This window comes from Camelus dromedarius, chromosome 6 (assembly GCF_036321535.1).
Source record: "Camelus dromedarius isolate mCamDro1 chromosome 6, mCamDro1.pat, whole genome shotgun sequence".
NCBI lineage: Eukaryota > Metazoa > Chordata > Mammalia > Artiodactyla > Camelidae > Camelus > Camelus dromedarius.
Genome location: NC_087441.1, coordinates 13762253 through 13789308, shown reverse-complemented (window position 1 = coordinate 13789308; position 27056 = coordinate 13762253). Strand labels below are relative to the sequence as shown.

Here is a 27056-nt window from a genome sequence, read left to right as displayed (position 1 = left end):
ATTCAGGCAGGAAAAAAATGAAAGGGAAAGGTCAGAAAGATGTTCCCTGTTCTCTTGTCATTAGCTAATGATTTCTCGTCTTTGTAACGTTCAAAATGTACTAGAAATGTACTGTTTCCTCGCTAAGTGAAGACAAGGGCACATTGATAAGTGCTTAGATGTCAGACAAGGTAATAGAGGTTCAGTAATTATTGAATGAAAAGAAACAAAGGTCGTTCCTAAATTCTGGGATGTGTGTATTTTTCTTTCTTAAAAAAATTATTTATTTATTTTTAATTGAAGTACAATTGCAATGTGTCAGTTTCCGGTGTACAGCACAACGTCCCAGTGTATATGTTTAATCAAGAGTGCTTTTCAGCTTTAATGGTAGAGAGTGTGTAACACAGAAAGGAGAGCTCTGGGCTGGGCATCACAGGAACCTGGGACATCATAGTGGGTTTTCTGCATCTTTATCTCAAGAAAGTAGCTTGCCTGGCACGTAGGAACCCAAAGGAGGTTAGGGTATTTGTCCCTAATGCGTTCCCTCATAGCACTAGAATTTCATGAACCGGTATCTTATAAAGCCTGCCTATGATGTCATGATGTTAATTTTTTTTTTTTAGTTAGCAGATCAGTGATTACTTTAAAATCTGAGTCCTACCATACCATCTTGCAGTGGGATCTTTAAAAAAAAAAAACAAAACTGAGTCCTAATTGTCATTTGCGACTTCACTGTGTACAGCAAGTTGGGGACGTGGTAGAATAATTTAGATATAAAAATCGTGCCTCATTGAAGAATTTCATAGATTTCAAATGTGCCCTTTTTTGTTGTTGTTGTTCCCATTCGGTTCATACCCTGTGACGCGGGGTGTCCTAGCAGATCTGCATGGACATCCAGCCACGACGTTGCTCAGTATTGGTGTTTACTCTCCAGCTGAACCCAGAGCTCTGTTTCCTGTGCAGGTTACTAACAGTATTTGTGCAAATAGTCAGTCCCTTCCCAAAGCAGGCCCTGTGAGACTTCCTTTCTGGGCAGATTATGGGTTTCGAAGTTTGAATCAAGCCATGCTACAAAACCACTATCGAATAGCTTCTGTGCTTACACAGTAAGACTGTCAGTCAGCGTTTTCCTGTTTCCATTCACGAGCAGCCGTAACCCCTCCCGCCCCCCACCAGGAGAGATGGCCAAGACAAATAATTGTGGTGGCATGTGCATTTTCTTGCAAGCCTTTTAAAACATGCAGCTTTCAGAAGCCTCCATTACGTGCTTTTCAGGAATGCTAAATCATAGTAGATGTACTTGCTTCGTGACTCAAGAACAAGCCTGTACTACAATCACCATTAAATAATTCCTTGGCCTGTATTCCTTTTAAATTTTATAGGGAGTGGGGAAGATGGTAAGGGGATAAATTGCTTCTTTCAGATCCCTAAGAAAACTTAATTTACAGGTTTTCAATGTTGACAGTTCCCAGGAGTTGTCTATGAAATGGAACTTGCCAGTAAGAGTGGCTTTTCGCCTTCTCACAGCCAGACCCCGCCCTCCCCCCAACCCTGGGGACCAAGCTACAGATTCCCAGCACTCCACAGTGTCAGTGTCCAAGTTCATACTTGTTGATGACACAGTAAGCGGTCCTTACTTTTGGAATTGCTGACTCCACATCAGCACACCTTTTCCATACACTCCGTTTCCCTTAGCAGCCTGATATTTGAAAACAAATAAAAAGGATGATGTGCAGTATTTCCGAACAATTTTCAAAGTATGAGAACTTGGCACTTCCTTCTGTTTTCCTCACATTATTTGCCTCCGTATTTCCTTTGCATTTGGAAGCCGCTGTCCTGGACCTTTATTACTGCATCCTGTTTCCTTCCTTAACTGAAGTTCTCTTTGTTACTATGCTTTTTCCCCAACTTGTCTCTTAAAATATGAAATAATCTTAGCTAGCCCATGTATACGTCTGAGATGGTCATATCTTTATCAGATATGAATTACCTTTGTGCATTACCAATAATTTCCTTATTAAAACTGTTTTGGTATTGTAAGAAAGAAAGAGTTATGACAGGGAAATGTAAGTACATGCTATTGTGTTCAGTTCTATTTCATGTGTCTGGCTACCTATCTCCATTGAATGATAGCCTTGTTTTTTGGTTTGTTTTATTTTGTTTTAATTTATTTTTATCTCTAGAGGGTAATTAGGTTTATTTATTTACTTTAAATGGAGGTACCAGGGATTGAACCCAGGAACTCGCGCATGCTAGGCATGCACTCTGCCACTTGAGCTATACCCTCCCCACTCCCAATAGCCTTTACTTTAGATCACCGCTGGCTCTCCCTCTCTGATAGTTTCTTCTTTGCTAATTCGCTCACCTTTTGCCCTAGGTCCTATGTGAGGTACCAGAAATACAAAGATGAATAAGATATGGTCCCTGCCCTCCCTGTGGGAGATGACACTTAGGTCTATTTAGGTTGCCCGAGATGAATGTGGTCCCCTTGAGGGAGCAAAGCAGAGGGCTAGGAGAGGAAGAAGAGTAGCTTCCTCTGCCTGAGAGGATCGCAGCAGGCTTCCAGGAAATGAGACATCTGCCCTAAGGTGTGAGCAATGAAGGGAGAGTGGAGAGAGGAACATTCCAGATGGGGGAAGGGGACAGAGATGACAAGTCACACAGTGGGGTGGGCTCTCCAGGAAGGCTTGGTGTTACTAAAGCATGAAATTTGAGGCAGAGAGCCAGGAAGATAAAGGTAGAGGTGTGTGCTTGAAGTTACATCAGGGTGGCCTTAGGTTTTGTGTTAGGGAACTTGGAGTTTTTCCCTTAGGCGTTACTGAGCTGATGGAGGTCAGAGAACTCGGTGACTACATGTGAAGGTTAAGGAAGAAAAGAGTTAGAATTTGAGTGTTCAACTTTTTCAAAGGAATTAAATGTTTGTAAATGAAATGCGTTATATATTTGTGACCAAGTGTTTTGAAACTTTCTCCTCCCGCGTGTTTGGCTTGGAGATACAGACATTCATTCAGTGCCTGCTGTGTGCCTTGCAGTGTTAACCTCTCCAGCAGACATGATCCCCGTCCTTGTCAAGTTTATGGTCTAACAAGGGGGCTTCAAGTGGAAATGTGCGTCCGGTTGGAAAGACCTTAGAGATCACTTGGTCAGACTCCGTTATGCAAAATGTACACAGCAGTCCGCTTCCAACTATAGGGTGGTATTAAACTGTTTTCAAAATACCAAAGCATTTAAAAATAAAAAGCATAAAACTTTGGTTACTTGAATTCCCACTCCCCAGAACTCATCAACCAGAGAACAAATCTTGCTGGTTGAAGTAATGCCTTCTCTAGTCCTCACAGACCATTTCTCTTCATCTTGAAAAGTTGATTTCTGCACTTGCTCTCAGCTTTATCTGTGAATCTCTTCGTCCGCCACCCCTCCTTCCCTTTCCCGTCTCCCTCCCATCGCCCAGTTCCTTCTCTCTCTGCCTGGAGAAATGCTACTCATTCCTCCCTGCCTGACTCCACTGTCACCTTCCTCCAAACCTCCCGGGCAGACGGCACCTCTCCATAGCAGGTCATCTCTCCCCCACGTCCTCAGACTGCTTGAGCTTAGGGACCCCAAGACTGGGCTACTACCACTGAGAACAATGCCTAGACATAGCAGGGATTCAACAAATGCTTAAAAATTGAGTATGATTTCTAGCAAGTGGGAGAATTGTTCTTTTGGTAATTATGATGCTGACCATTTTTGTGAGCTCTCTATGCACCGAAAAGTAGTCACTCAGTGCCTTACGTGTGTTACCACGCTTAATGCTCCCAAGTCCAAAGAGGACATTGAGACTCAGTTAGGTTCAATAACTCACATAAAGGTTGTACAGCTGCGAGGGATTCTGGATCCCCCTGTCTGTCTGTCTGTCTGTCTGTCTGTCTGTGATACTCATCAGCAAGAACAGTCGCCTCTAATCTGATATTAATGGCCTTATTACCATCTTTTTCCCTACCTAGTGCCCAGTCTATGACCTTTGACAGATTCAACTGAATATTCCTTTTCTGGAACTCAGCACACCACTACCACGCAAAAGTTAACATTGGTGTTACCAGGGGTACCACTGAGACAGGGTTTGTTATTGTCAACAGTCTTCTCTGGTTTTGACCTTTAAATGCAATCAGCCCTTTGCATTGTCGGATATGGAAGGCTGACTGCATTCACTGTACTGTACCATTTTATATAAGGGATTTTATAAGCATCCTCGGATTTTGGTATTCATGATAGCTCCTAGAACTAATCCCCTGTGGATACAGAGGATTGGCCACACTAATAAAATCACTAGAATTGTCCCAAATACTGCATTAAAAGGAATGTCTTTTACTTCTTTAAATTGTCCTGCTACATCACTTGTACAAAGGAAATATAATAAAGAGGGGGAAAATGACTTGTAGCTACATTCATTCCAAATTGAATACTTTCAAAGGAATATTTTTCAATTTGTCAGAAGCGTATCAACAGTCATAAAAAATTTTTATATCCTCTGGCACCATTCTCTTACCCTTGGGAACTTATTCCAAGAATATAATTTCAAAGAGGTTAAAGCCCATATGCACAGATATTTTGCAGCATCATTTACATTGGAAACAACCCAAACATCTAATAACAGAGGGAACAAGTTTGCAAATCTTGGTGTATCAACTTAACAAAATTATAAGCTGCCACTTATAGTCATAAACTTTGAAAGTTTGTAGTACAGTGCGAAAACTCTGTGATAATTTTATAGTAAAAGAGCAGACTACAAAATTCTACCTATTTTATACAAATTATATAGGCGTGTGAAGTACAGAAAGGAAACCATAAAGAATTAGAACAGCCGGTTGATCCGTCTGAAATTATGGGTGACATTTTATTGTTGTTATTTCCTTAATTTTTATTAAAATGTGTGTGTTCAGCAAACACTGGGGACAAATATATTCATTCATTCACATGTTAAATGGTTATTTTACCTTAGTAAATTTTTTTTTACTGCCAATTCCTGCCTCCGCCATAAATTATGACCTTGGTTGTAGTGTGAGTTATATAGTGAATATTCTGTAAATATTTACTTTCTATTATAATAGTAGTATTCCTTTCCTGGAGCAATGTGCTTCTAATATTTTAATGGGCATTTCATCTCACTGGTTCTGATCCAATAGTTCTGGGGTAGATACAGCACAAGAGCCTGCATGTCTGATTAGCCCCCAGGGTCTGCTGGTGTGGCTGGTCCAGAGACCTGCTTTGTGTACGAAGATGCTGCCGCGGCTGACTGTCTCAGGAGTATTATCTCAAGAGGCAGTGTTAGATATTCTCTCAGCTGCACCCGTAACATCCCAACAATTTGGGGGCAGGGGGAGGGATGGCTAAAGATGAATGCCGTCTGTGGTTATGAAATAAATATGCTATCTTAGTATCCAGCCTGATGATCAGCCTCCTTAAGCCACTCAGCTAACTTCAGTTTTGTCCATCAATAGGAATGGCCAGATGGCATTAAAATAAGTGATTCTGTATGTATGTTATAAAGAGTAAGGAAAGATCTTCTGTGGTAATCATGCTAGCAATGTTCTTTGACACAACTTGGAACCTGATTAAAAAGTTGAAAATCCCATCTATGTTAAGAAAAGCTTTGCGTTGACTTTCTCTACTGGAGAAAAAAAAAAATCTTGGCCAGGGCAGTGAATCCTTAAGGAAGAGTAGTGTGAAGCAGAGTAGAGAGTCATCTTTTTATGGAATGTAGGGGTGTCGAATATTTTCTAAAAGTATGGGAGACTCTTTTTCCCCTTTGAATATGAACAGGATGCAGTGGTGTATAGTAACCCTTGAAGTGGAGGGGAATCTGTCATCCTTTGAATTGAATCTTACCAACTATTGTCAAAACCTACTGTTGTTTTCAGGAGGATAATAGCAAATTTCCAACTTGACTCTCCACAGTAACTGAAGCTGGTTTTGGTGCTGATATTGGAATGGAGAAATTCTTCAACATCAAGTGCCGGGCTTCTGGCTTGGTACCCAACGTCGTGGTGCTGGTGGCAACAGTGCGGGCTCTGAAGATGCATGGAGGTGGGCCAAGTGTAAGTGCCATGCTTCCTTTCTCATTAAACAAATTTTGAAATGAAGATGAAGCAGAATTTAGTCTTTGAAACATTCAAACCTGCTTAATAACTCCAGTTTTCTAGAATGTCTGCTTTTTCACCATTACAGGGCACTTAGAGTTCAGTGAGATCAAGTAATTAGTAACACCCACAAAGTTATTTCTAAGCAGTATTTTGGAAAGGAGCATAACGTAACGACTTTTTAGCACTAAAAGTCTAAACTGAAGCTTATGTCAACATTTTATAACCCCGTGGTAACGGGAGGATGGAGGCTCTGGTTCCTGAATGGAGAACATAAGGGTTAGGGTGATTGTTTTTGTGGGTGAGGTTGTTCATTGTTGGTTCGGCTGGTTTCTTGGTTCACTGATGCTACATCTCATCAGATTTCCTCTAGCACTATTTTCCTTCTGTTTCTGTTTATTATGATTTCACTTTATAACTCTGTTAGAGCACTGGATTACTTTTAAGAGAACTTGGCTTAGAAAACACAAATTCTGTTTTAACATTTGAAAAGACTTTTGATATGAACCTATCTTATGAATAAAATTCACAGACGTATGAAGGAGAATTTTTATTTTCCCCCACAGCAAAGGTGTAAATTTTTTCTTTTTCGTTTTTAGAGATTTCCAAAGGGGGAATAAGAAATGTTACGCTGATTAATCATTTTTGAAATAAAATAATTGAGATTTTCTTTTATCACTTACACTATTAATCTGTTATACAAACTGCCAAATCTGATTTCTTAACTGGTATATTGTGTCCACAAAGGTCATGCAGTGATTAATTACATAGCAAAAATAAGTAAGTTTGCCCTCGGAAAACACCATAACGTGCGGTTATTTGATCATCTTAGCAGTTCTTTGTCCTAGGAGAGGCAGACATTATTTCATATCATTTTATAGATGAGGAAGCTGAGGTTTAATGTGTTTAGCGGATGTGGGCAGTGTCACAAAGCCAGCAAAGAGCCAAATCTAAAGCCTGGAGCTGAGATCCAAATCCTCTATGTCCACCACACAGAGCTGATTCTTAATGAAGGGTAAACTTTTTATGCATTCCAATTCGCTCGTTAGTATCAGACACTTGAGCACTGCATTTTAGCCTAGAGCTGCACCATTATATCAAATGCAAGGCTGACAGAACAAATACTATAATAGAGTTAATCCTAAAGAGTTCTGCTTTTGTTCAAAACACCACTTGTTGCTGCAATCACTCCTTGAGTTCAGACTTGGAATCAGTATTCTAACTTCCACTTTCAAAATACTGTCTCTACCTATATAAGATAAATTTTAACTTCTCCCTCCCTGTTTTGCACCCTGAAAATTATAAAACCAAAGGATTTGGGGCCTTAATACCGGAAAGAGCTTAGAAACTGTCTAGTCTGGTTCAGTCTTTACAAAGATAAAATTACTGATGTGCAGGAGGAGTCTGCGTCTTGCTTAGTATCATGCCTCCATTTAGGGGACCAGTCAGACGTAAACTCGAGGTCTCTTGACTTCGAGTGGAATGTTTTCCCACACTCCAGTCTCTGACCTATAAAAACTTTCACTCTAAGATTTATAATCCTCTTTCAGTTCATCTTACTGTCTGTGCACTGTTTTACAATGGTTGCATTTTCTGCTCACCTAATCCTTGATACCTCTTCCACTTCCAGTTAAAGTCATGGTTCCGTGCCAGTGATGATATGAACCTATCTTATGTATAGAATTCACACATGTCTGAAGGGGAATTTTTTTTTCCCTCAAAGCAAAAGTGTAATTTTTTTCTTTCTCATTTTTAAGGATTTCCACTGGGCCCAAGATTAGCAGGCACAGATATGGGTGGTGGATAATAAAAGGGGAGGATCAGGAAGCCAGGTGAAGCTTAGCATCCCCTCCTGGGCTCCAGTAGTGCCTTCTGCATCATCTTATTTTATGAATGGTCTACAAGTTATTTTCCTACTCAACCTTGAATTCCTTGAGATTAAGGACTTTGTCCTATTAATGTGTGTACCCCTCATGCCTGGCGTAGTCTGTATCAAGGAAATGTTTTCAATAATTGAATAATAAATGAGCTTTTATCTTCTTAATACTATATTCCATACTATCCATCTCAGTGTCATTCCTTCTTACTTGAAACAACTCTGTAGTAATGTTTTTGATCCATTATAATTTCTACTTCCTTTTGATATCACTACACAAGTAACCGTGGCTGCCTCTTATGTTTATTCAGCTTGTTTTTTTTCATAATTTGTGCAGTGGAAAGTCCTATGACCCTTGAACTTGCCCATTTTAGCCCCAATCATTTTAAGTTCATATCCTGTCTTCCAAAGTGCTGACCATTCTTGGTGCAATAGAAGAACTGATACTTTTGGATCCAGATGTTTCTTTTATAATCAGTTCCTTAAACACAGCATCTTAAGGAGGGTTCTCCACAACCAATAGGATTTAAGTGTATTTATATAAAAAGATTTAATATAATAATTAGATATAAGGAATTGGCTCATGCAATTATGGAGGCTGACAGGTCCAAAAATCTCCAGAGTGGGCCTCTGCTGGAGACTCAGGAGAGCCAGTATTCCAGTCCCAGCCTGAAGGGAATCTGCTGGAGAATTTCCCCTTGCAGATTCTTTTTGTTCTAGCAGGTCTTCGACTGACTGCATGTGGCCCACACACATTATGGGGGCAGTCTGCTTTACTCAGTGTCCATCAATTTAAATGTTATTCTAATTCAAAAACACCTTCACAGAAATACCCATGATAATGTTTGACCAAATATCTGGGCATCCGTCACCCAAGATGACACCAAAAATTAACCATCACACTCATTACTGATTTCTGGTGTATGGTGCAATGACCAGACCTAATTTCATTTTCCCTATATTAATCACCAATTGGCCTAGCACTGTGTCTTTAATCAGTCTCTCCTTTCAGATCTTCAAGCTTACTTTGTGATAAATCAATTTTCCGTACATGTGTAGGTCTTCTTCTGGAACCTTCCCTCGGTTGCCCTGGTCTGTTTACACGTAATTGTGTCTGTATTACACTGACAGCCAGCAGGGCAAGCTCTCCTAGTCAGTTCTCTTCATGCATGCCTGGCCTGTTGGTGGCCCTTTTCTCTTTCATGTGTATTTTTAAAATAGCTCACAAAGTCCCATAAGGAATCTTTTTATGATTTTTATTAGAATGCTGTTAAATCAGTAGATCAGTTTGGAGAGATTTGACAGCTTTATATCTAAGAACTTGGGATGTCTCTTCACTGAATTAGGTCTTTTGAGATGTATTTTAATAAACATTTATTGCACAAAGGGCTTCTATGTCCTTTTGTAGATTTGTTCCCGTATACTTTATATTTTTAAATAGTTTAACAGGTTACTACTGGATTCTTACATGTAATCCAGTGATGTCTTTAAATTTTTTTTGAGGTATAATTGACAAACAACATTATATTCATTCGTTGCAGGTGTATAACATCATGTTCAATATTTGTATACGTTGTGAAATGATCACAATAAGTCATTAACATCCGTCACTATACGTAGTCTAAATTTCTTTTCTTTTTTTCCTCGTGATGAGAACTTTTAAGATCTACTCTCTTGGCAAGTTTCAAATATGCAGTACAGTGTTGTTACCCACAGTCACCATGCTGTGTATTAAATCCGCATGACTTTATTGTGCTAACAGCTAAATCTACCTATAAATAGCTATAAAGGTCACCTGTAACTCTGTCTGGGCCTGTTGCTTATTGGTGGAAGGTAGGTCTCTACTTGCAAACTTAATTTTTTTAATGAGTAAAGAACTGTTTAAGTTCTCTATTTCTTCCTAAATGAGTTTTATATTAAAGCTTGTATTAAGTTTCTCTGTGTTTTTCAATGTATTGGTACAAAGTTTGTCCTGGTATCCTACTAATTCTGCCGACAGCTTGTGTAGTTATAATTTTTTTCATTCCTTTTAAAAAACTCTTACCGGAATATTGTCAATTTTGTTAGTGTTTTAAGACCAACTTTTGGTTTGGTTGCTCGCCTCTACTTTTTTGGCGTTTGCATACAACACATTCTTCTTGCTTTTGCCTTGTTTTTTTTTTTTTTTTTTTTTTCCTTTCTTTTTTTTTAACATTTTTTTATTGAGTTATAGTCATTTTACAATGTTGTATCAAATTCCAGTGTAGAGCACAATTTTTCAGTTATACATGAACATACATACATTCATTGTCGCATTCTATTTCGCTGTGAGCTTTTTTTTTTTTTAAAGGTTTTTTTGGTGGGGGCGGTAATTAAGTTTATTTATTTATTTACCTTTTTTTTTTTTAGAGGCGGCACTGGGGATTGAACCCATTCTAAGCATAGGTGCTCTACCACGTTGAGCTATACCCCCACCCCTGCTTTTGCCTTGTTTTTTGAACATTGTATTTGTGCAAGCTCGGCAATACTTCATGTTCTTTCTTTAATCCAGCATTTTGGTTGTTCCAATGGAAAGGTTCACTGTGTGCTTTAGTCTACGCTAATGCTGACAAAAACCCATCTGAAAATACTTTATTATGTTCCGTCACACTCTCAAAAAACAATCTGTCGAAGAGGTAGCCTTTCAAAGGAGTTCTAACATTCTCAAGGCCTCTTTCGTTGAGAGGAGAGCAAGTCACCACATCCTCAGTGAAGTAAAATGTTCTCTAGTGTTTCTCACTGAAGTCAGTTGCAGGCTGTAAAAAAAAAAACCACTGTGGAACCCGTGAAAATGTCCTCACTTGGGCTTTCAGAGCCCTCGTATATCCACGTCCCCATCCTGTCTCTCATTTGCTGGTTAGTGGTGGTAAGACACCTGCCTTCTCTCAACTTCAGTTTCCTCATCTTTAAACTGCCCACCCCCCAGGTTCTGTGAGATAATAGGCCAAAAAAAGTAATGGCAATTATTTTTAAATGACTTAGAATTTATTTAGAATGATGCACTTTATATAATAAGGTATTAATCACACTGTCAGTTTCCCTTTATGCTGGGATGATGGGCAGTAGTTTGAAAGTTCTTAATATAGGCTCAGATTGGAATTGCCTGAGGAGTTTTGAATTATTACTGATCCAGGGTCCCACTCCCCAAAATCCTGGTTTTAATTGCTCAGGGTGGAGCTCAGGCATCGGTGATTCTTAAAAGCATACCACAATACTTTTATGTTCAGCCAGGGCTGCCAGTTGTTGGTTTAAAAGCACAAAATGTGCTTTTTAAATGAACCTTCCTCAGAAAGGACGATGACTTACTTTTCTTTCAGAGCTGAATCACAGTGAACTGTTTTGTAGGATTTTTCTTAATTTTTGTCTTTTGTTACCTCAGGTGACTGCCGGTGTCCCTCTTAAGAAAGAATATACGGAAGAGGTAAGAGTGACCAAACACTTAAGGGGCTTATGTAAAGAATCATTCAGATCCAGTTAACCACTGGCCTGCAGTCGAATCTCAGTCAGGGCAGGGGTCCTCCACCAGTGGAGTGATCTGCTGATAATCCAAGAGGAAGTGGGTGGCGGAAGGGATAAAATCCATCCAGTTAACTCTCCAGTCTTAAGAAATAATGGATGTAAGATTTATGTTCTGTTCCCTACCTCCTGGGCAGCCATCAGAGCAGGCCTCATGATCTCCAGCACAGAAACATGAAGCTTAGACATATGTATTCTTTTGGTGTGGAAAATACTGACTTTTAGAAGATACACAGTTGGCTTTATGACTAGCGCGAGTTACTTGACTCCTTTATGAAAACAGATTTTGATCAACTGGCAGCAGTACCTCTTAGCTCCTACAGGTGGCGCCAGGGATTTGAGCAGGGAGCAGCTGGACTGTGCCGGCCACCCGCTCTGGGCCTTATGCCTTCTTGTCCAGCAGCCCACAGAGCGTGGGCACGTTGTTTATGTCCTGGCCGCCAGTCAGCAGCAGAAAGAGCTGCCTGGCTCAAGACCCAAATATGCCATTGGACCCAGGATAATTTTAGACATTATTTGGAAAATGAGCCCCCTCCTTCTGCAGCCATCTTTTCTTGGAGGAAGAAGTCATTTATGGTCTTTAATAGCTTCCAGGATAATAAAGTGAGCATAGATGGAACCAAAACCCGCCAGAGCGGGCCTACCAGTGTAGTTTGGCAGGTTTGGTGGGAGGTGATACATCTGGGTCTGGTTTTCTTACAGAACCTCCAGCTGGTGGCAGACGGCTGCTGTAACCTCCAGAAGCAAATTCAGATCGCTCAGCTCTTTGGGGTCCCTGTTGTCGTGGCTCTGAATGTCTTCAAGTAAGTCCAGCGTCCTACTTTAAATGTGGTCATATCACTTGGCCACTCTGTGACCTGCATTTATGTTTGGAGGGTGTTTGGCCTTTTCTCTGCTTCGTCTAAAAGCATATAGAAATACTCTGCCCATTCTGTTGGTTGGTTCGGTTTGGTTTGGTTTCACTTTAGCAGAAATGTTCTCAAATGTTATCAGGAAAGTGGAATCTATTCAGTGAGTTCCCATTTCTTTGGCTTTTTTTCTCCCTTAATTCCACCCATCATTTCTGACTGAAAGACTGTAGATGATCAAAGGGATGTGTTATGGAGTTTTCTCAATAAAACCCTCAACAAAGTGAAATATTGGAGTCATGTTGGAGAGGATTTTCCCCCATGATTTTCTTTAGGTCTGATTTATATAAGCACAGTGTAACCACTTTTGATGTTTAAAATATATTCAGCGTTTGGGAGCAGAATTCTATATAAGCCGTTAGTCTTTCTTTAAAAACATCGCTAAATGAATACAGACGCAAAACCACGAACATTTTCATCACCAGGACCGACACCCGCGCAGAGATCGACTTGGTGTGTGAGCTGGCGAAGCGGGCTGGAGCCTTTGATGCGGTCCCCTGCTATCACTGGTCGGTTGGTGGGAAAGGGTCGGTGGACCTGGCTTGGGCCGTGAGAGAAGCTGCAAGTAAAGGAAGCCGTTTCCAATTCCTGTATGATGTGCAGGTAAGATCCAACACAGTGACTGCACCTTAGCTGCGTGTCGGGTCAGTGCTGAGAGCTTTGCATGGGCTGTTGTAAGAGCTCTGTGGATAAGGAAACGGAAGGTTTAAAGAGGTTAAGTTATCTGACAAGGTCCTATTGCCAGGGGACCTCAACTCCTTGCCCCCAAGCCTGTGCTCTTGAAGCCTGCCCTCTCCTTCCAAACAGCAGGTCCCAGTGGAGAGGGACTTTGGAGAACAGCGTTCAACAGCTGGATTTGCACAGGAACAAGACTTGGGCAGGATTTCCTTGTCTGTTTCTGCTATAGCCCTTTTTCATCCTGGTTTTCTTGATCTATGCCTAGTATATTTGTAAAATTTTTTGAAGTGTGGCAAAATACATATAACATAAAATTCCACCTTTACCATTTTTAGGTGAATAGTTCACTGGTGTTAAGTCAGCTCACATTGTTGTGCAACCACCATCCATCTCCACCTTTATCTTGCAAAGATGGATTCATCGTCCATCTCCATTGCTCTTTTCATCTTGGAAAAGCACAACTCTATACCCATTAAACACTAACTCCCCATTTCTCCTTCTCCTCTGTCCCTGGCAAACCACCATTCTACTTTCTGTCTCTGAGTCTGACTGCTCTAAGTATCTCCTACCAGTGAAACCATAAACTATGTCCTTTTTGGGGGTGGAGACTGGCTTATTCACTGTCTCAGTCCTTTCCAGCTGCCATAAAGAATACCACAGTATTGAGTGGCTTATAAACAACAGAAATTTATTGCTCACAGTTTTGGAGGCGGGGAAGTCTAAGTCTTGACCTTAGACTCAATGTCTGGTGAGGACCCACTTCCTGTTTCATAGAGGTGATCTTCTCACTGTGTCCTCACAAGGGGGAAGGAGGGAGGGATCTCCCTGGAGTGTCTTTTATGAGAGCCCTAATCCCATTCATGAGGTTTGTACCTGCAGGACCTAATCACGCCCCCAAGTCACATCCTAACACAGCATCACATGGGAGAGTAGGCTTCCACACCTCATTTTCATATTCCATCTTCATAGGCTGAACAATAGTCCATTGTGTGTACCTGCCACTTTTTGTCTGTCCATTCATCTGTCAGTGGTCACTTGGGTTGCCTCCACCTCTTGGCTGTTGTAAATAATGCCGCTGTGAACATGTGTGTGAAAGTATCTCTTCCAGATTCTGCTTCCAAGTCTTTTGGGTATATATCCAGAAGTGGAGAGTGGAACGGCTGGATGGATTGTCTGGCGTGTTTTTAAACACAGCTGGATAATGAACATTTGGTTGGAATATCTGGACTTCCCAGGACCTCACTCGTCTCAGTTCATCTTTGCTCCCACCTGAACGTCTCCATTCTGAATTTGATGGCTCCAGTTCTGGCCATTGGATTTGTCCTTATAGGTAGTCCCCGGTTGCCACAGTGCTCAGCCTTCAAGCTGATGGCTTCTTTCATGCCTTCGTCCCCCACAAATTCTGTTGGTCTGTGACTCTAGAGTTATATCATAAAGAGCATGACACTAACTTTGGGGCTAAGGCTCCCGCTTAAGGAGGGCTTTTCGGTTGCCAAGCATGCGGGCGCTTTGTTCTTGGTAACTTCTTTAGTCCTTACTTCCCTATTGGGTGGAAACTATTGATTTTCCCTCATTTTACAGATAAGGAATCGAAAGCAAAAAGAGGTTAAGCAACATGCCCAGTGTCCCACAGCCAGACAGAGGCAGGGCTGCGGGATATGTAGAATGATGGCGGTCTGCATCCTGCTCAAAGGGGCAGTAACTGAGTGACACACCTGAAGAGGAAGGAGGACAGTGACAAAGAATGGCTACTTGGGGCCATTGTAGGCACTCAGTAAACGTCTGCGGAAGGATTTCAGGAATGAAGTGGGATGGTTAGCTCAGTAAAGGCTGGTCGTGTTTAAAGGCCGTTTTTATCAACGAGCAACGACAGTGTTCCGGCTTACAGAGGTGATGGGGTGTGGGGGTGGTGGTGGGGAGGGGCATGGACTTGTGTTCTACAGGAAGGAAAATGTTCTAATTAGAAGCTGTGAGTTCTCCGGAGATGTTAAGCATAAGACAGATGCAGCCCCACAGTGGACACATCACAGGGATGGAAGCCAGCTCACAGGGTGGCTGGCCGAGGTAACCTTGTGTTCCCTCTGGGCCGAGCGGCCCAGGGAAGCCTTGCTGTGTTGGCTGCAGCACCTGGCTCAGCTCTCGGCCCTTTTACACAAACAGCCATCAGGAAACACTTAGACCATCGCCCCACTCTGGCGAACCTCCCCACTCGGAGTGGCAAAGGCAGTTTTTAAATGAATGGTTTCACAAAGTGCGGCTTTTTCAAGGAAACCATCCAAGGTGAAAAGAAGATCAGTAAGTGGAAACGGTGTTCTGTGCGTTACGTTGTCTTAGACTCGCAGTAACCCTAAGGTGAACTCTTCCTTCCCGCTGGTATTTCAGATTTATTTTTTCTGAATTTCCATTCATTGTGCAAATAATGCTTTTAAAATGTCTGCTCTTCTGTGAAAAGCAGAACAATTTTATAATAATGTGATCTAAAGTCCTGTATTGGATGAGCTGCTTACCTCCTTTGCTCACGTATTCTCTTCCCTTTTCTTACAACACAGAAATTAGATTGGGGCTGCGGAAGTGTTCCGCAGATAATCAGCAGCTCACTGTGCTGCTCCAAGGCCATTTATGAAAAGGGCCATTGCTGCTTTTGCTCGCTGTGTACTGTCTGTCTCCTAACAGCTGTGTCCTTCACACTGGCGAGAAGATTCTAAATAATATAAGACCATTTATGGTCTTGTATCAGTTTGAAATCTGAGTTCATTGTAATCAGTAACAGAGCTCAGACTTTTTTTTTCTTCCTGACTTCATGCATAGTCAGTGCTGGGGAACCTTTATGGACTAAGTAATGGTTTTCTTGAAACCTTTTTAATTCCTGTTCTTTTTTCCCCAACAACTAACCCTTTGATGCTTGGTGGCTCGATAGGTGTAGAATTGCCCTACAGGAAAAAAGAAGCGATAAAATGCTTCCAGATAAAACGCCCTGCCTCTTTGCTTCTCTGCGCAGACTGGGCTTCCGCGTACCTTTGGCTGTCACCCCAGACTCCATTCCACCAAGAATGTATTTGGCACAGGATTGATGGCATCTTATTTCCTGCTCCACCCCCGCCCCAGTCTTGTGTTACAGGAGGAAGGCACCTGAGGTCGTTGGAGGGATTGGAAATAGTGTAGGAGCATGGGGCATGGTTGCTTTGGTGTGGGGTGCAGAAACCGTCCCCACGCCCCAGATGGAAAGAGGAAGAGCTGGAGAGAAATAGAAACAGCTGACATGAGACACTGTGAGACCAGACAACGCACAGAGCATGAGGCTTTGTGATGACAAGTCCGTTAGTTAAAGTGAGAAACGAGCTGCTCTTCTGACTTGGGGCGGGGGGGTGTCTGTGCTGAACTTCTGAAAATCGTGTGAAGCAGCCACTGTTCTCTAGAGAACAATTCTGCACCTCTTTGACCAGAGGGACAACTTCTGTTCATGGTACTAGAGGTGGTTGTTGATCAATTCAGAATAATAACTTTTTTTTTTAAATATGGAAAAAAATGCAGTGGCCTAGTTGCTCAAAGGAAGTGTATCATGTGAGAATTAATCTATTTAAATTTGAAATACACCGCATCATTTCCTCTCAACCCTTAAGCATGATCACAGTCCCCTTTCCCTTAAGCTGTTAGAAGCCCCCCCCCCAAAAAAAAACCATCTTGTCTAGGACTTTTCCTTTTCCACTATCACTTAACAATTATATCTTTACAGTTGACTGATACAGTATCTCTATAAATGCAAGCACCTGGGAAAATAGTGTAGCAGACCAAAAAAAAAAAAAAACTTACCTGTATTTACACTGTATTAGCTAACAACTCCCTCTTCCATACATTACAAGTATGTTTCACCCAATCCCATGGGGTGTGTGGGCTCAACTTTGCATTTTAAATAAGGAAACAGGAGCTCAGAAAAAGTGAGGGACTTGCCTCATGACAAATGGACACTTGATAGAAGAATAACATTATATGGTTAAAGGGGTAAAACATTGGGGTCATTCAGAATTGAGTTCCAATCTTGACCAGGGCTTCCACTATAGGTGTAAATGTGAGCTTCTCTCTGAGCCTCAGGTTTCTTATCTATAGAAGAGTGTCTGATATTAACACCCACATCACTCTGTTGCTGTGGGGACCAATTGAAAGCTGGGACAGAGGAGGCTGGGGATCAATGTTAGCTCATCACTTTCGCTTCAGGAAGACAGGATTTCTTGGCTTGAGGTTTAGGAATTGTTTTGTAACTCGGGTAACTTTGTCGGGCTCCAGGGTTGGTTTCCTGTTCAAGTGGGTTAAAACCAGCGTTTAGAAGCCGAGACTCCTAATGCACCAAGAAAGAACAGTGCCCCCAAACTACAGGAAGACATTTAGCATTCTTTCTCCATTAGTATTGGGAGCCATTAGTGATGTAATAAAAAGTCAGTCGTTTCTGCAAAGGATATGTGTGGCACTGAAAGTCAGAGTCCAAACCTTGTTTATTAAATCAGGAGCCAAGGTTGAAAACCATCTTCAGCTCCCACCAGATCCTTCCTCTAACCTTGCAAACATTTTGAGGTATAACCTTGACAGCAACAGAGGATGGTGTTTGTTTTTATTCAAAGGTCTTTCCTGTTCCTCGTGTGAAGCCATTCTCTTGATCACAGCAGGGTTGGATGAAGGGAGATCAAAACAGACCAGGAAGACTCTGTCTAGGGCCATGGCCAGCAGCGCAGATTTGTGAACTATTGTACTTTCATTGCGTGTGTGTTGAGGAGTGTTTCTCCCCTGCTGCCAGGGCTTTAGCGGGGGGACTGGTTGTTTACTGAGGAATTATGTATTTTATATTTCTTAAGGATTCAAACCAGTTGTTGGTAGGGTTTTGAGAGTTATCCTTTAATTGGACTCCAGGCATTTGCAACCAGAGACTGAAATAATAAAAATGCATATGTATAAGTACTTGTATGTACATATATAGAGTATATATAGTGTTTTTTGTGATAAAAAATGCATGTAGTATGAAATTTCCCATTTTAACCACTTTCAAATGTACAGTTCTGTGTATATAGAATATATTAAAATGAATATTCATACTGTATGTAGTTTTAACTCATAAAATTTAAAAACGTAAAATGATAGTTATGGACATCTCTATGTCTTTTCTATTTCACAGTAATTACTAACAAGACTCTAAGGAGAAGGGGTGCCCTTGTCCCTGTACTGTTGTCTCCTTCTCAAGGCCTTTGACCTCCTCTGGCTCTTTCCTCCCTGTCCCCAGACTTGCCTTTGGTCTGCCTGTTCCCTCCCATCCTTTCTCCAGCTCTCTCCTTTTCCCCTTTTGTGCAGTTGAGTGTTTGGAGTGTTTTGTGGGATGCTGTCCCTTATATTTTCCAGCTAGTTAAGGTTCTCTTTCAGAAATCCATGTATCTTCCCTGTACTCAAGTGCTTTCTTCTAGCATGAGAAATGGAATGTCACTATGGCAGAAGTTTCTAGAAATGCACTATGTCATGTAAAATTATGAGCCAATCAAGAAAGACGAGGGTCTAAAATGAACTGACAGTGTCCCACCACCACATGTTAGCCAGTCACCTTCTGCCATCACTCCATCCATTCCCTGGCCTTTCTGGCTGAAATGCAGATGACACGAGACCATTCGGTAGGGACAGTATTCATTTTCTCAGCCTAAACAGCTAGCACTTAATGAAGATTATTCAAGTGTTATCACAGGCATTATCATTAGAGACCACTTCAAAAGAGAAAACAATAACCTTAGGGTTTGGGGGGAATCACTCAAAAGAGCACAAGCTTCGAAGCACCCCAGTATCTGAGAGGTTAGGAATTTGTTTTAATAATCATTTTATTTCAGATTTCTTTTTCCTTTCATGAAAGTAATTTACTCCCCTCTTGAGTGAGACTTTTAATCTTCAACCGGAAGTTTTTCCTTTGGAAGCACAGCGTCCAGTAGATGAATGAGGGAACTATGATTCCTGTTGTACAATCAAGGAAAAGAGCCACTTGCAGGGGAAAAAAAAAAAGGGCTCCCAAGCTGCACCTTGTGTTCATTCATATTAGTCTTACAACACACCGAGGTTTGTAAGAGATGAACAAGTATGTCATAAAAACACGTGCATGTCATTAGTCCAAGCACGTGCTTGGCCCACTGTCAGCCCTTCCCCCTTCTTTGGGGAGAACATTAAAATCACCTACTCCTCTATCGCCATTTCATTTGCCATTACTGTGATGTTCTGTTTGAGAGTATATATAGCTCAGTGGCAGAGCGCGTGCTTAGCATGCACCAGGTCCTGGGTTCAATCCCCAGTACCTCCATTAAAATAATTAATTAATTAAAAAATTTTTTCAATCTTAAAAAAAAAAAGAAAGTATGCAAATCTCCCATGTGAATTCCTTATCATCCTCATTTCACATGGACAAGTGCAGACTTTCTGGCAGTGAGCCCTTGTTGCTTTCCCAGACCCCAGCTATCTCTGCCACACGTCCCGGTTGCCTTAGTAAAGCGAGATTCTCTGGGATTCTACTGGGTTGACCTGCTGCTCAGGGCCAGCGAGCCAGCAGGGATAGCCGCTCGGTGAGCTGGCTCATGGTAGTCGGCACGTACACCTTTGGTAGCTCAGATGTTCTGGTTTCCAGCCAAGGACGTGCTTTGTGTCAAAGTTACAAGGGTCTGTTGTTCTCAGTCACAACGCAGAGCTGCTCCCATGACACTAGGGGTATGTTGTAATGAACCCCTTGCTCCTGGGGTTATACTTTTATTTAGAGTACAGGAAAGTTTACCAAATGGTGCTTATAAATCATTTAAAATTCATGCTTCATTTAAAATGTAAAATGCAAATCAAAATAGTTGTTGTGTGTCCAGAGATTTCTGTTCGACTTACACCTTTATTAATTGATTCTTCTCTTTAAATATTTTGTGGGCGTTGGAATACATCTCAGCAATATCACAGCATAGGAACACTTACGTGAACTCCACTTTGTGGCCTTGGTAAAACAAAAGAACAATGTAGTTTTCATTCACTCAGCGTGGCCACTGAGGAAACAGCAGTGTGTTCCAACACTTCAACAGCTGTGTGCTTAAGAGATAGTGGAATGTTGATAATATTGTGTCATGTTTTCACGGGTCTTCTAAGAGACCTTCAGTGCTGCTGACTTCAGAACCTCATCCAAGTAAGATGAGATGCCACTATATTATAAAGCCCTCATACTTCTTTATTTTCCTTAATTTCAGCAGCTTCTTTTTTTTTTTTTTAATTGAAGTACAGTTGATTTACAATGTTGTGTTTCTGGTGTACAGCATAGTGATTCAGTTAATACATATCTATTCTTTTTCAGATTCTTTTCCATTATAGGTTATTACAAGATATTGAATATAGTTCCCCATGCTATATAGTAGGACCCCATTGTTTATCTATTTTATATATAGTAGTTTGTATCTGCTAATCCCAAACTCCTAATTTATCCCTACCCCTCTTTTGGCAACCATAAATTTGTTTTCTACGTCTGTGGGTCTTTTCCTCTTTTGTAACTAAGTTCATTTGTATCTTTTTTGCTTGGGGGTTCCACATATAAGTAATATGTGGTATTTGTCTTTTTCTGTCTGACTTACTTCACTCAGTATAATCTCTAGGTTCACTCATGTTACTGCAAATGGCATTATTTCATTTTTTTCTATGGCTGAGATAGATGATAGATAGATAGATAGATAGATAGATAGATAGATAGATAGATAGATAGATAGATAGATATCACAACCTATTTATCCAGTCATCTGTCCATGGACATTTAGGTTGCTTCCATGTCTTGGCTATTGTAAATAGTGCTGTTGTGAATATTGTGGTTCATGTATCTTTTCAAGTTAGAGTTTTCTCTGGATATTTGCCCAGGAGTGAGGTTGCTGGATCGTATGTTAACTCTACTTTTATTTTCTTTAAGGAACCTCCGTAGCGTCCTCCATGGTGGCTTTCAGCTCCATTTTAAACTTTTATTCCATTTCACTTTATTTTTGTCCACGTTCTTCTTACCAAAAAAAAAATAATTTTTAAATTTAAGTCACTGCTTTTTTGGAATTTGTAGATTAATTTTAGTCCATGAAAAAGCAGGTCTTAAATAATGTAACATAAAGATTGTGCTTTCCCAGACACATTCAAGAAGAATGTGCTGTCTAACTTCAAGTAACTCAGCTTCTGTGTGCCTGGATCACCAGATCTACAAGATGAATGTGGTGAAGAATGAATGCCTCCACATCCGCCAGCTTCCCTTTCTGGTGTCTCTCAGCCAGGGTTCCAGGTGGTCATACTCTGTGCAAGAGACCAAAGACATTAAGACAGCCGGTCATGGTTCTGTTTTGGAGCTCTGCTGCCCACTGCAGTAGCCACTGGTCACAGGAAGCTATTTAAATGTAAATTAACTAAAGTTACGAATTCATTTCCTCTGTTGCACTAGTCCCATTTCAGCTACTTATTGGCCACATGAGGCTGGTGGCTACTGGACTGGGAAACATGGGTGTAGAACATTTCCATCATCACATTATACATTTAAGAGGTTTATGGGGCAATTAATGTAAAATATGTTCAGAATCATATTCCCGGTCAAGATGAAGATTTAACAGTCTTAGTTCCCAAATGATCGAAGACCCTGGTGTAGACGCCAGGCTTTATGAAGTAGCTTATGAATACACTAAACAGTGTGCGTAACACAAACAGAATAGTCACTGTTTTCCAAAGAAGTCTTGTGTTTGCCATCATTCACACCTTGTCGTGTGTCTTTCTCCTTGTGTGAAGTAATCTTTCCTTTCCTTACTTATTAAAATCTTTCACATTTTTCAGGTACCATTCAAGTTCCCTTCTAGGTCTGGCCAGCTTTTGCTGATTTCCAGGCCTTCCCCTGCGATCTGCGTTCATCCGAGTTTGCTACTAACACTTACGCAGAGTTTTTATCACACGCTCCATTTTGTGCTGCTTTATCGTGTCATTGTCCCTGCACCATCAGACAGGGGGGACAAACATCCCCAAAGTTCTTTGTATACTGTGACATCTTGAAAGTACTTGCCATAGATGGTTATTCATTCAGCCGATGTTTGTGGAGTAGCTGCTGTGGGCAGGCTGCTGTCCCGGACATCGGGGGATGGGGACGAAAGAGGTGGTGGATAGATAAATTAGTAAACATTTATGGAGTCAGGGGAAATGCCAGGGATGTTTAATGCATAAACATTCGTAATTTATTTTGCCATTTTATTTGCTTTATGGAAACTACTGTTTAAAACAAAGCAGTACAAGTGAGTATCAAGTTCAGATCAAGATCATTGGACTGAACTTGGCTTTTTTCTTTCTTTAATGATTTACACTTCTCTGCAACATTGAGCAGAAAAACAGCAGAAAATCCTTGCCTGCTGACACAATACAAAATCGATTTTATATGATAGAACTACCTTATCAGTGCAGTTTTTAGTTTTTATATCAAACCCAAAAGTTGTTTTAATTGAGATGTTCTTTTTAAGTATTTACTAGTCCACATAGGTGAAAAGGAAGAACTATAGCAGGAGTCCCAAGAGAACTTTGGTCTGGGAATTTCTAGCTGCGTGAGCTGAGACATTTTATTTATCCAGCGTGGGGCTGCAGGACACACACCGGGTGGTGATGGTGCCTTCTCTTGGGCTCTCGTTGGACAGCGCTGTGCATGTCATGGCCCGTGAGGGAGCGCCCTCATCTCTGGGGCTGGTGAGGCTGGAGTTGGGGCATGGGAAGCACAGAGTACCAGGGGGTGGGTGCTGGTGGCTGCTGGGGATTGGCATTGCTACCATCTGAGGTCCATCAGTGCACCCAAGAGAGCGTGGGCCCGGCTAGTGGCCACTCACTGCCAGGCCTCATTGAGCCAGGTCAGAGCATTACAGGACCATCCAGAGGGCAAAGAAGTGAATGCCCACGTGTGCTTGGGGAAGGTCAGTACAGGCTTCCTGGAGAAGCTGGCCTTTGAGATAGATCTTAGAGCACTCAGGGAGTTTTAGCAGAGGTCTATCTTGAGTTTTTCTTCCTTAGGGACATTGTAGGAAAGTTAGACTTGTGGTAGAGTGGAGGGTATATTAGAAGTGATCACTTAGGAAGCGTCCATGGTTAGGTTAGACAATTAGCATCTCAACCAAGAGCACGTGGTAGGATCAGTTTCCCCACATCCTCACCTACACGTGATATTCTCACACCTTTTCCGTTTGGCTAATCTAATCTGTGAATTGGCTTTTCATCGTTGTAATTTGCCTTTCTCTGATTACTAATGATTTGGTCATTTTTTCATCATGTTATCAGTAACTCTTTTGCCCAGTATTAAATGTTTATCATTTTCTTAATTTAGGAGAGTTTTATGCATCCTGGTAACCAGTCTTTTGAAAGTTCCTTATACTTTATCCTTATGTATGATGTCTTTTTTTAATACAAGATGTCAGCAAATCTAGAAATCATTTCCTTTAGGGGGTATTTTGCTGATTTCTTGTTTAATAAATCCTCCCCTGCCCCCTAAAAAAGGAAATCCTTCCCTACCTCAAGATCATAAAGAGAGTTTCCAATATGTAGAATTTTCATTTTGAAGGTTTTGCCTTTGTTCCATATTGGATTTATTTGGCCCAGTGTGAGGGAGGAATTTAATTCTATTTCTCTCAGGCCAAAAGTCAGTTGGATAGTCAGCCCTTCCTCTGTTTTGTGCCCTTTCTACTGTATATGGTTGAGCACCTGCTGAGATGTCCTTCTGTGCTCTTTCTTATCTCCCATTGATTAATCATCTAGTCCTGTGCCAATACCACATGGAATTAATTAGCATAGTTTTGTAGTATGATTGATACCGGTTCAAAGACACCCTATCTTTGTTGTTTGGGTTTTATTGATTTTTGAAGTTATCTGACCTATTTATGCCATTACTCGTCACTGTGAATTTTAAAATTGGTTGGCCAAGTTACCTAAGCACTCTTGAGATTTTTATTGGAACTGGATTGAACTAATGGATTGTTTGAGAGAACTGACCTCTACCCACCATTGCATCTCCTCATCCGTGAACAAAGTAGCATTTCTCCCTTTTGATTCAGACCTTCTTTTATGTCCTTCAGTGAAACATCATAATGACTTGCACTTTCGTTTCTTTTTTATTTGCCGAGATGTCCAATATTTCAGCTCCAGACCACAGAGCAACTCTACAGTAATAAAAACTGTAGGGATGAAAAACACATTTTATAGCAGTTTTGGGTTCTCTCAGATTGGGAGAGTGGAGCTAGTTTTTATTTTCTCCTGTTAGGTAGGTCTCCTTCCTGTATATAGCAACAGTAATCCATCCAAACGTGCCATCTGCCACTGCCCTGCGGAGTCCTTGAGGTGGGCCACAAGAGGCTTCTGCCCCTTGGTTGATGTCCATTCCATCAGCACTTGGTCCAGCAGCTAGCTGTTCACCGACCAGTAAATCCACCGACTGCGTTATGCCTATGTGTTTTCTACTTACGGTAAAACTAGGGGCAATTTTGTCAAATGCTTTGATTGAATTAAGAAGCACTTTTCTATGGCACATTCCGTTCCTAAAGAGCCATTCTCATTTCTTTAGACCACTCTCAGTATTTTACTTGCAACCTGCATCCAGGTTTTCCATCAAACATTACGGAAGATTTTCCATCCCCTCCTCATATGCTTATTTGTCCATATCTAGCCTTCTCGAATTTTTCCCATTCTCCTTCGTGTCTCATAATTTGCTAAAGTGACACTAGATTCAACCTCTGGTTTTCCAATAAAGTCTGTGATCACATCAGCATTTATATTAAAATCTCAACCCATTCCTGCTCACAAAAAATATATTTGTTCTTTAGTTTTGCTACGTTTTCTGTCATATAAGGCCCACTTGAACACCAGCCCTGTTTAGGTGGGAGACTTTTATTCTGACTTGTAAGACCATTAAAAAGCATAGTATAAAACTACGTTTTTTTTTTCAAATGATACAGTAGATAAAAATGATTTAACTCGATAAGCAGCCTCTGAACTGGCTGAACATCTAAGTCTTCATATATTCACTGGCTGATCTCTGATCTGAAAATTTCTGTACATTAAAGATGACTGAAGGAGAAAAGTGTCTGCTTCAAATACCACAGTTGCTGAGGAGGGAATCTGTAATGAATTTTAAGCAATTACAGAAAACCTCAGTAAGCTTTCCCTTGACTCTTTAACCAGGTTAAATAAAGTTAATGACTTTGTTGTCATTTGTGTTTCTCCAGCTTCCAATTGTGGAAAAGATAAGAACCATTGCCCAAGCTGTCTACGGAGCCAAAGATATCAAACTCTCTCCTGAGGCACAATCCAAAATAGATCGTTACACGGAACAGGTAAACGTTACACTTTTGAGCGGGGGGAGTCCTAGTTATACTTTTGAAATGATTCACACTGATTTGAGAGCTGGTATAGGTCCCACCAGCTGAACTTGACTTAATCTACTCTGTGGTCTGCAAAAATTGAATTAAAAGTCATTGGGTAGAATGTTGACTGTAATTAGAACATTGTGGTGAGAGTAGATAAACATATACGTCATTGACTTGTATGGTTGTAAACGCGTCTCACGTGGGTGGTACCCATGTTTATCTGTGTTGGGTGATCTTTCGTCCCGCCTGCTCAGCCAGAAACATTGAAAGTGTCCTTGGATGCACAGCTATGGAGTCAGATTTGAGTGGTCTGTAGTGTTTCCTCTTACGATCTTTTTAGTGCCAGGTTAGTCAGATAGGAGTGCAACATATAGAAATGGCGTGCCTGGTGTTCTCTTTTAATACAAGTGCTCCACTGACTTGGTGCTGAGACTGTCTGCAGTGCTTGAAGGCTCCACCACCTTCTGCTGGGCAGGTGGCTGTGATTCAGCAGCCTGAGTCTGGCCCTGTCATGGTCACGCTGAATGGGCTCTGCTGCAGCGCATTCAGACACCCTGACTCAAAGGACCGTTTGCCTCGCATGCCCCCGCCTGTGTGCTGTGATGAGACCGAAGTCAAAGCACTTCAGGAGCTTGCTGGCGAAAGAGCTTCAGTGTGAGGATCACTGATCCATTGTTTGTTTAATTCCCCCACTCCTAAATCCTGTTTTTAAAGGATTAAAAAAAAATCCTTTTTTTAAAGGTTTTAAAGCATATGTAATATTTGGTTATAGGCTACCAGCACCGGCCAACCAGAGTATTCACCCAGGTTTGGTAAGACAATCAGCAGCTCATTTCTTCTTAGAATTTTCCAAGGGCTTGGAATGCTCTTGGCTTGTGCTTCTAAAACATAAATGACTCCCAAACAGTGCTGTCCACACTCGTGGTGGTCTGCAGGGAAATTTTCACTCGTGTGCAATGAAACGAGCTTTAAAAAAAAAAAAAAAAGGTCATTGTCATGAGGTCTTTTTTCTTTTCTTCACGTGTTTCGATAATGCTGTCATTTATTCAAATATTAGGTCCTTTCCCTTTTTTAAGTCTTAAAAAGTTTAGTAGTATGCTGATGGGATACAGCATATTGGGTTTTAAAAAAAAATGTTCCTACTGGCAAACTTTAAAATTGGCAAACCCCTGTCAGTTGATAAAAATCATTTCAGTATTTCACGAACCTCTGAAACCCAGAATTCTGGGCACTGTTCCTATAGAGCAATTATAATTGTCCCGTGGTAGGTTTCTGATCAGTATACAAGATTATTACTTCATTCTATGATGAGAACAGCCCCCCACCCATTAATAGTACTCTGAAATTTTCCGAATAGTTTTAGATTGAATCATAAGAAATTCTGTGTGGATTACCTCTGAAAGATTGTATTCCTTTTATCTGTGTGTCCACTGAGGGAGTGTTCCTTAAAAGTTACGTGTCAAGTACGTGGCTGCAATTAATTAGCCGAGTCTCTAAGGAGCCACTGTGTCCCCTTAATCACAACCAGGCTGCAAGGACACTGCCCTTTTTGTGAGACCCCACATGTGACTTCCTGCCCTTT

General features: G+C 41.1%; 1 protein-coding gene across 1 annotated transcript in view; it reads left to right on the top strand.

Annotated features, from left to right (window-relative positions):
- MTHFD1L (methylenetetrahydrofolate dehydrogenase (NADP+ dependent) 1 like) overlaps nt 1–27056 on the top strand; it is a 166952-nt gene that overhangs the window by 91518 nt on the left and 48378 nt on the right. The window contains exons 21-25 of the mRNA XM_031456547.2: nt 5917–6056; nt 11372–11413; nt 12211–12311; nt 12842–13019; nt 25334–25441. Coding sequence (XP_031312407.2) covers nt 5917–6056; nt 11372–11413; nt 12211–12311; nt 12842–13019; nt 25334–25441 — 569 coding nt within the window. The remainder of the gene's footprint in view (nt 1–5916; nt 6057–11371; nt 11414–12210; nt 12312–12841; nt 13020–25333; nt 25442–27056) is intronic.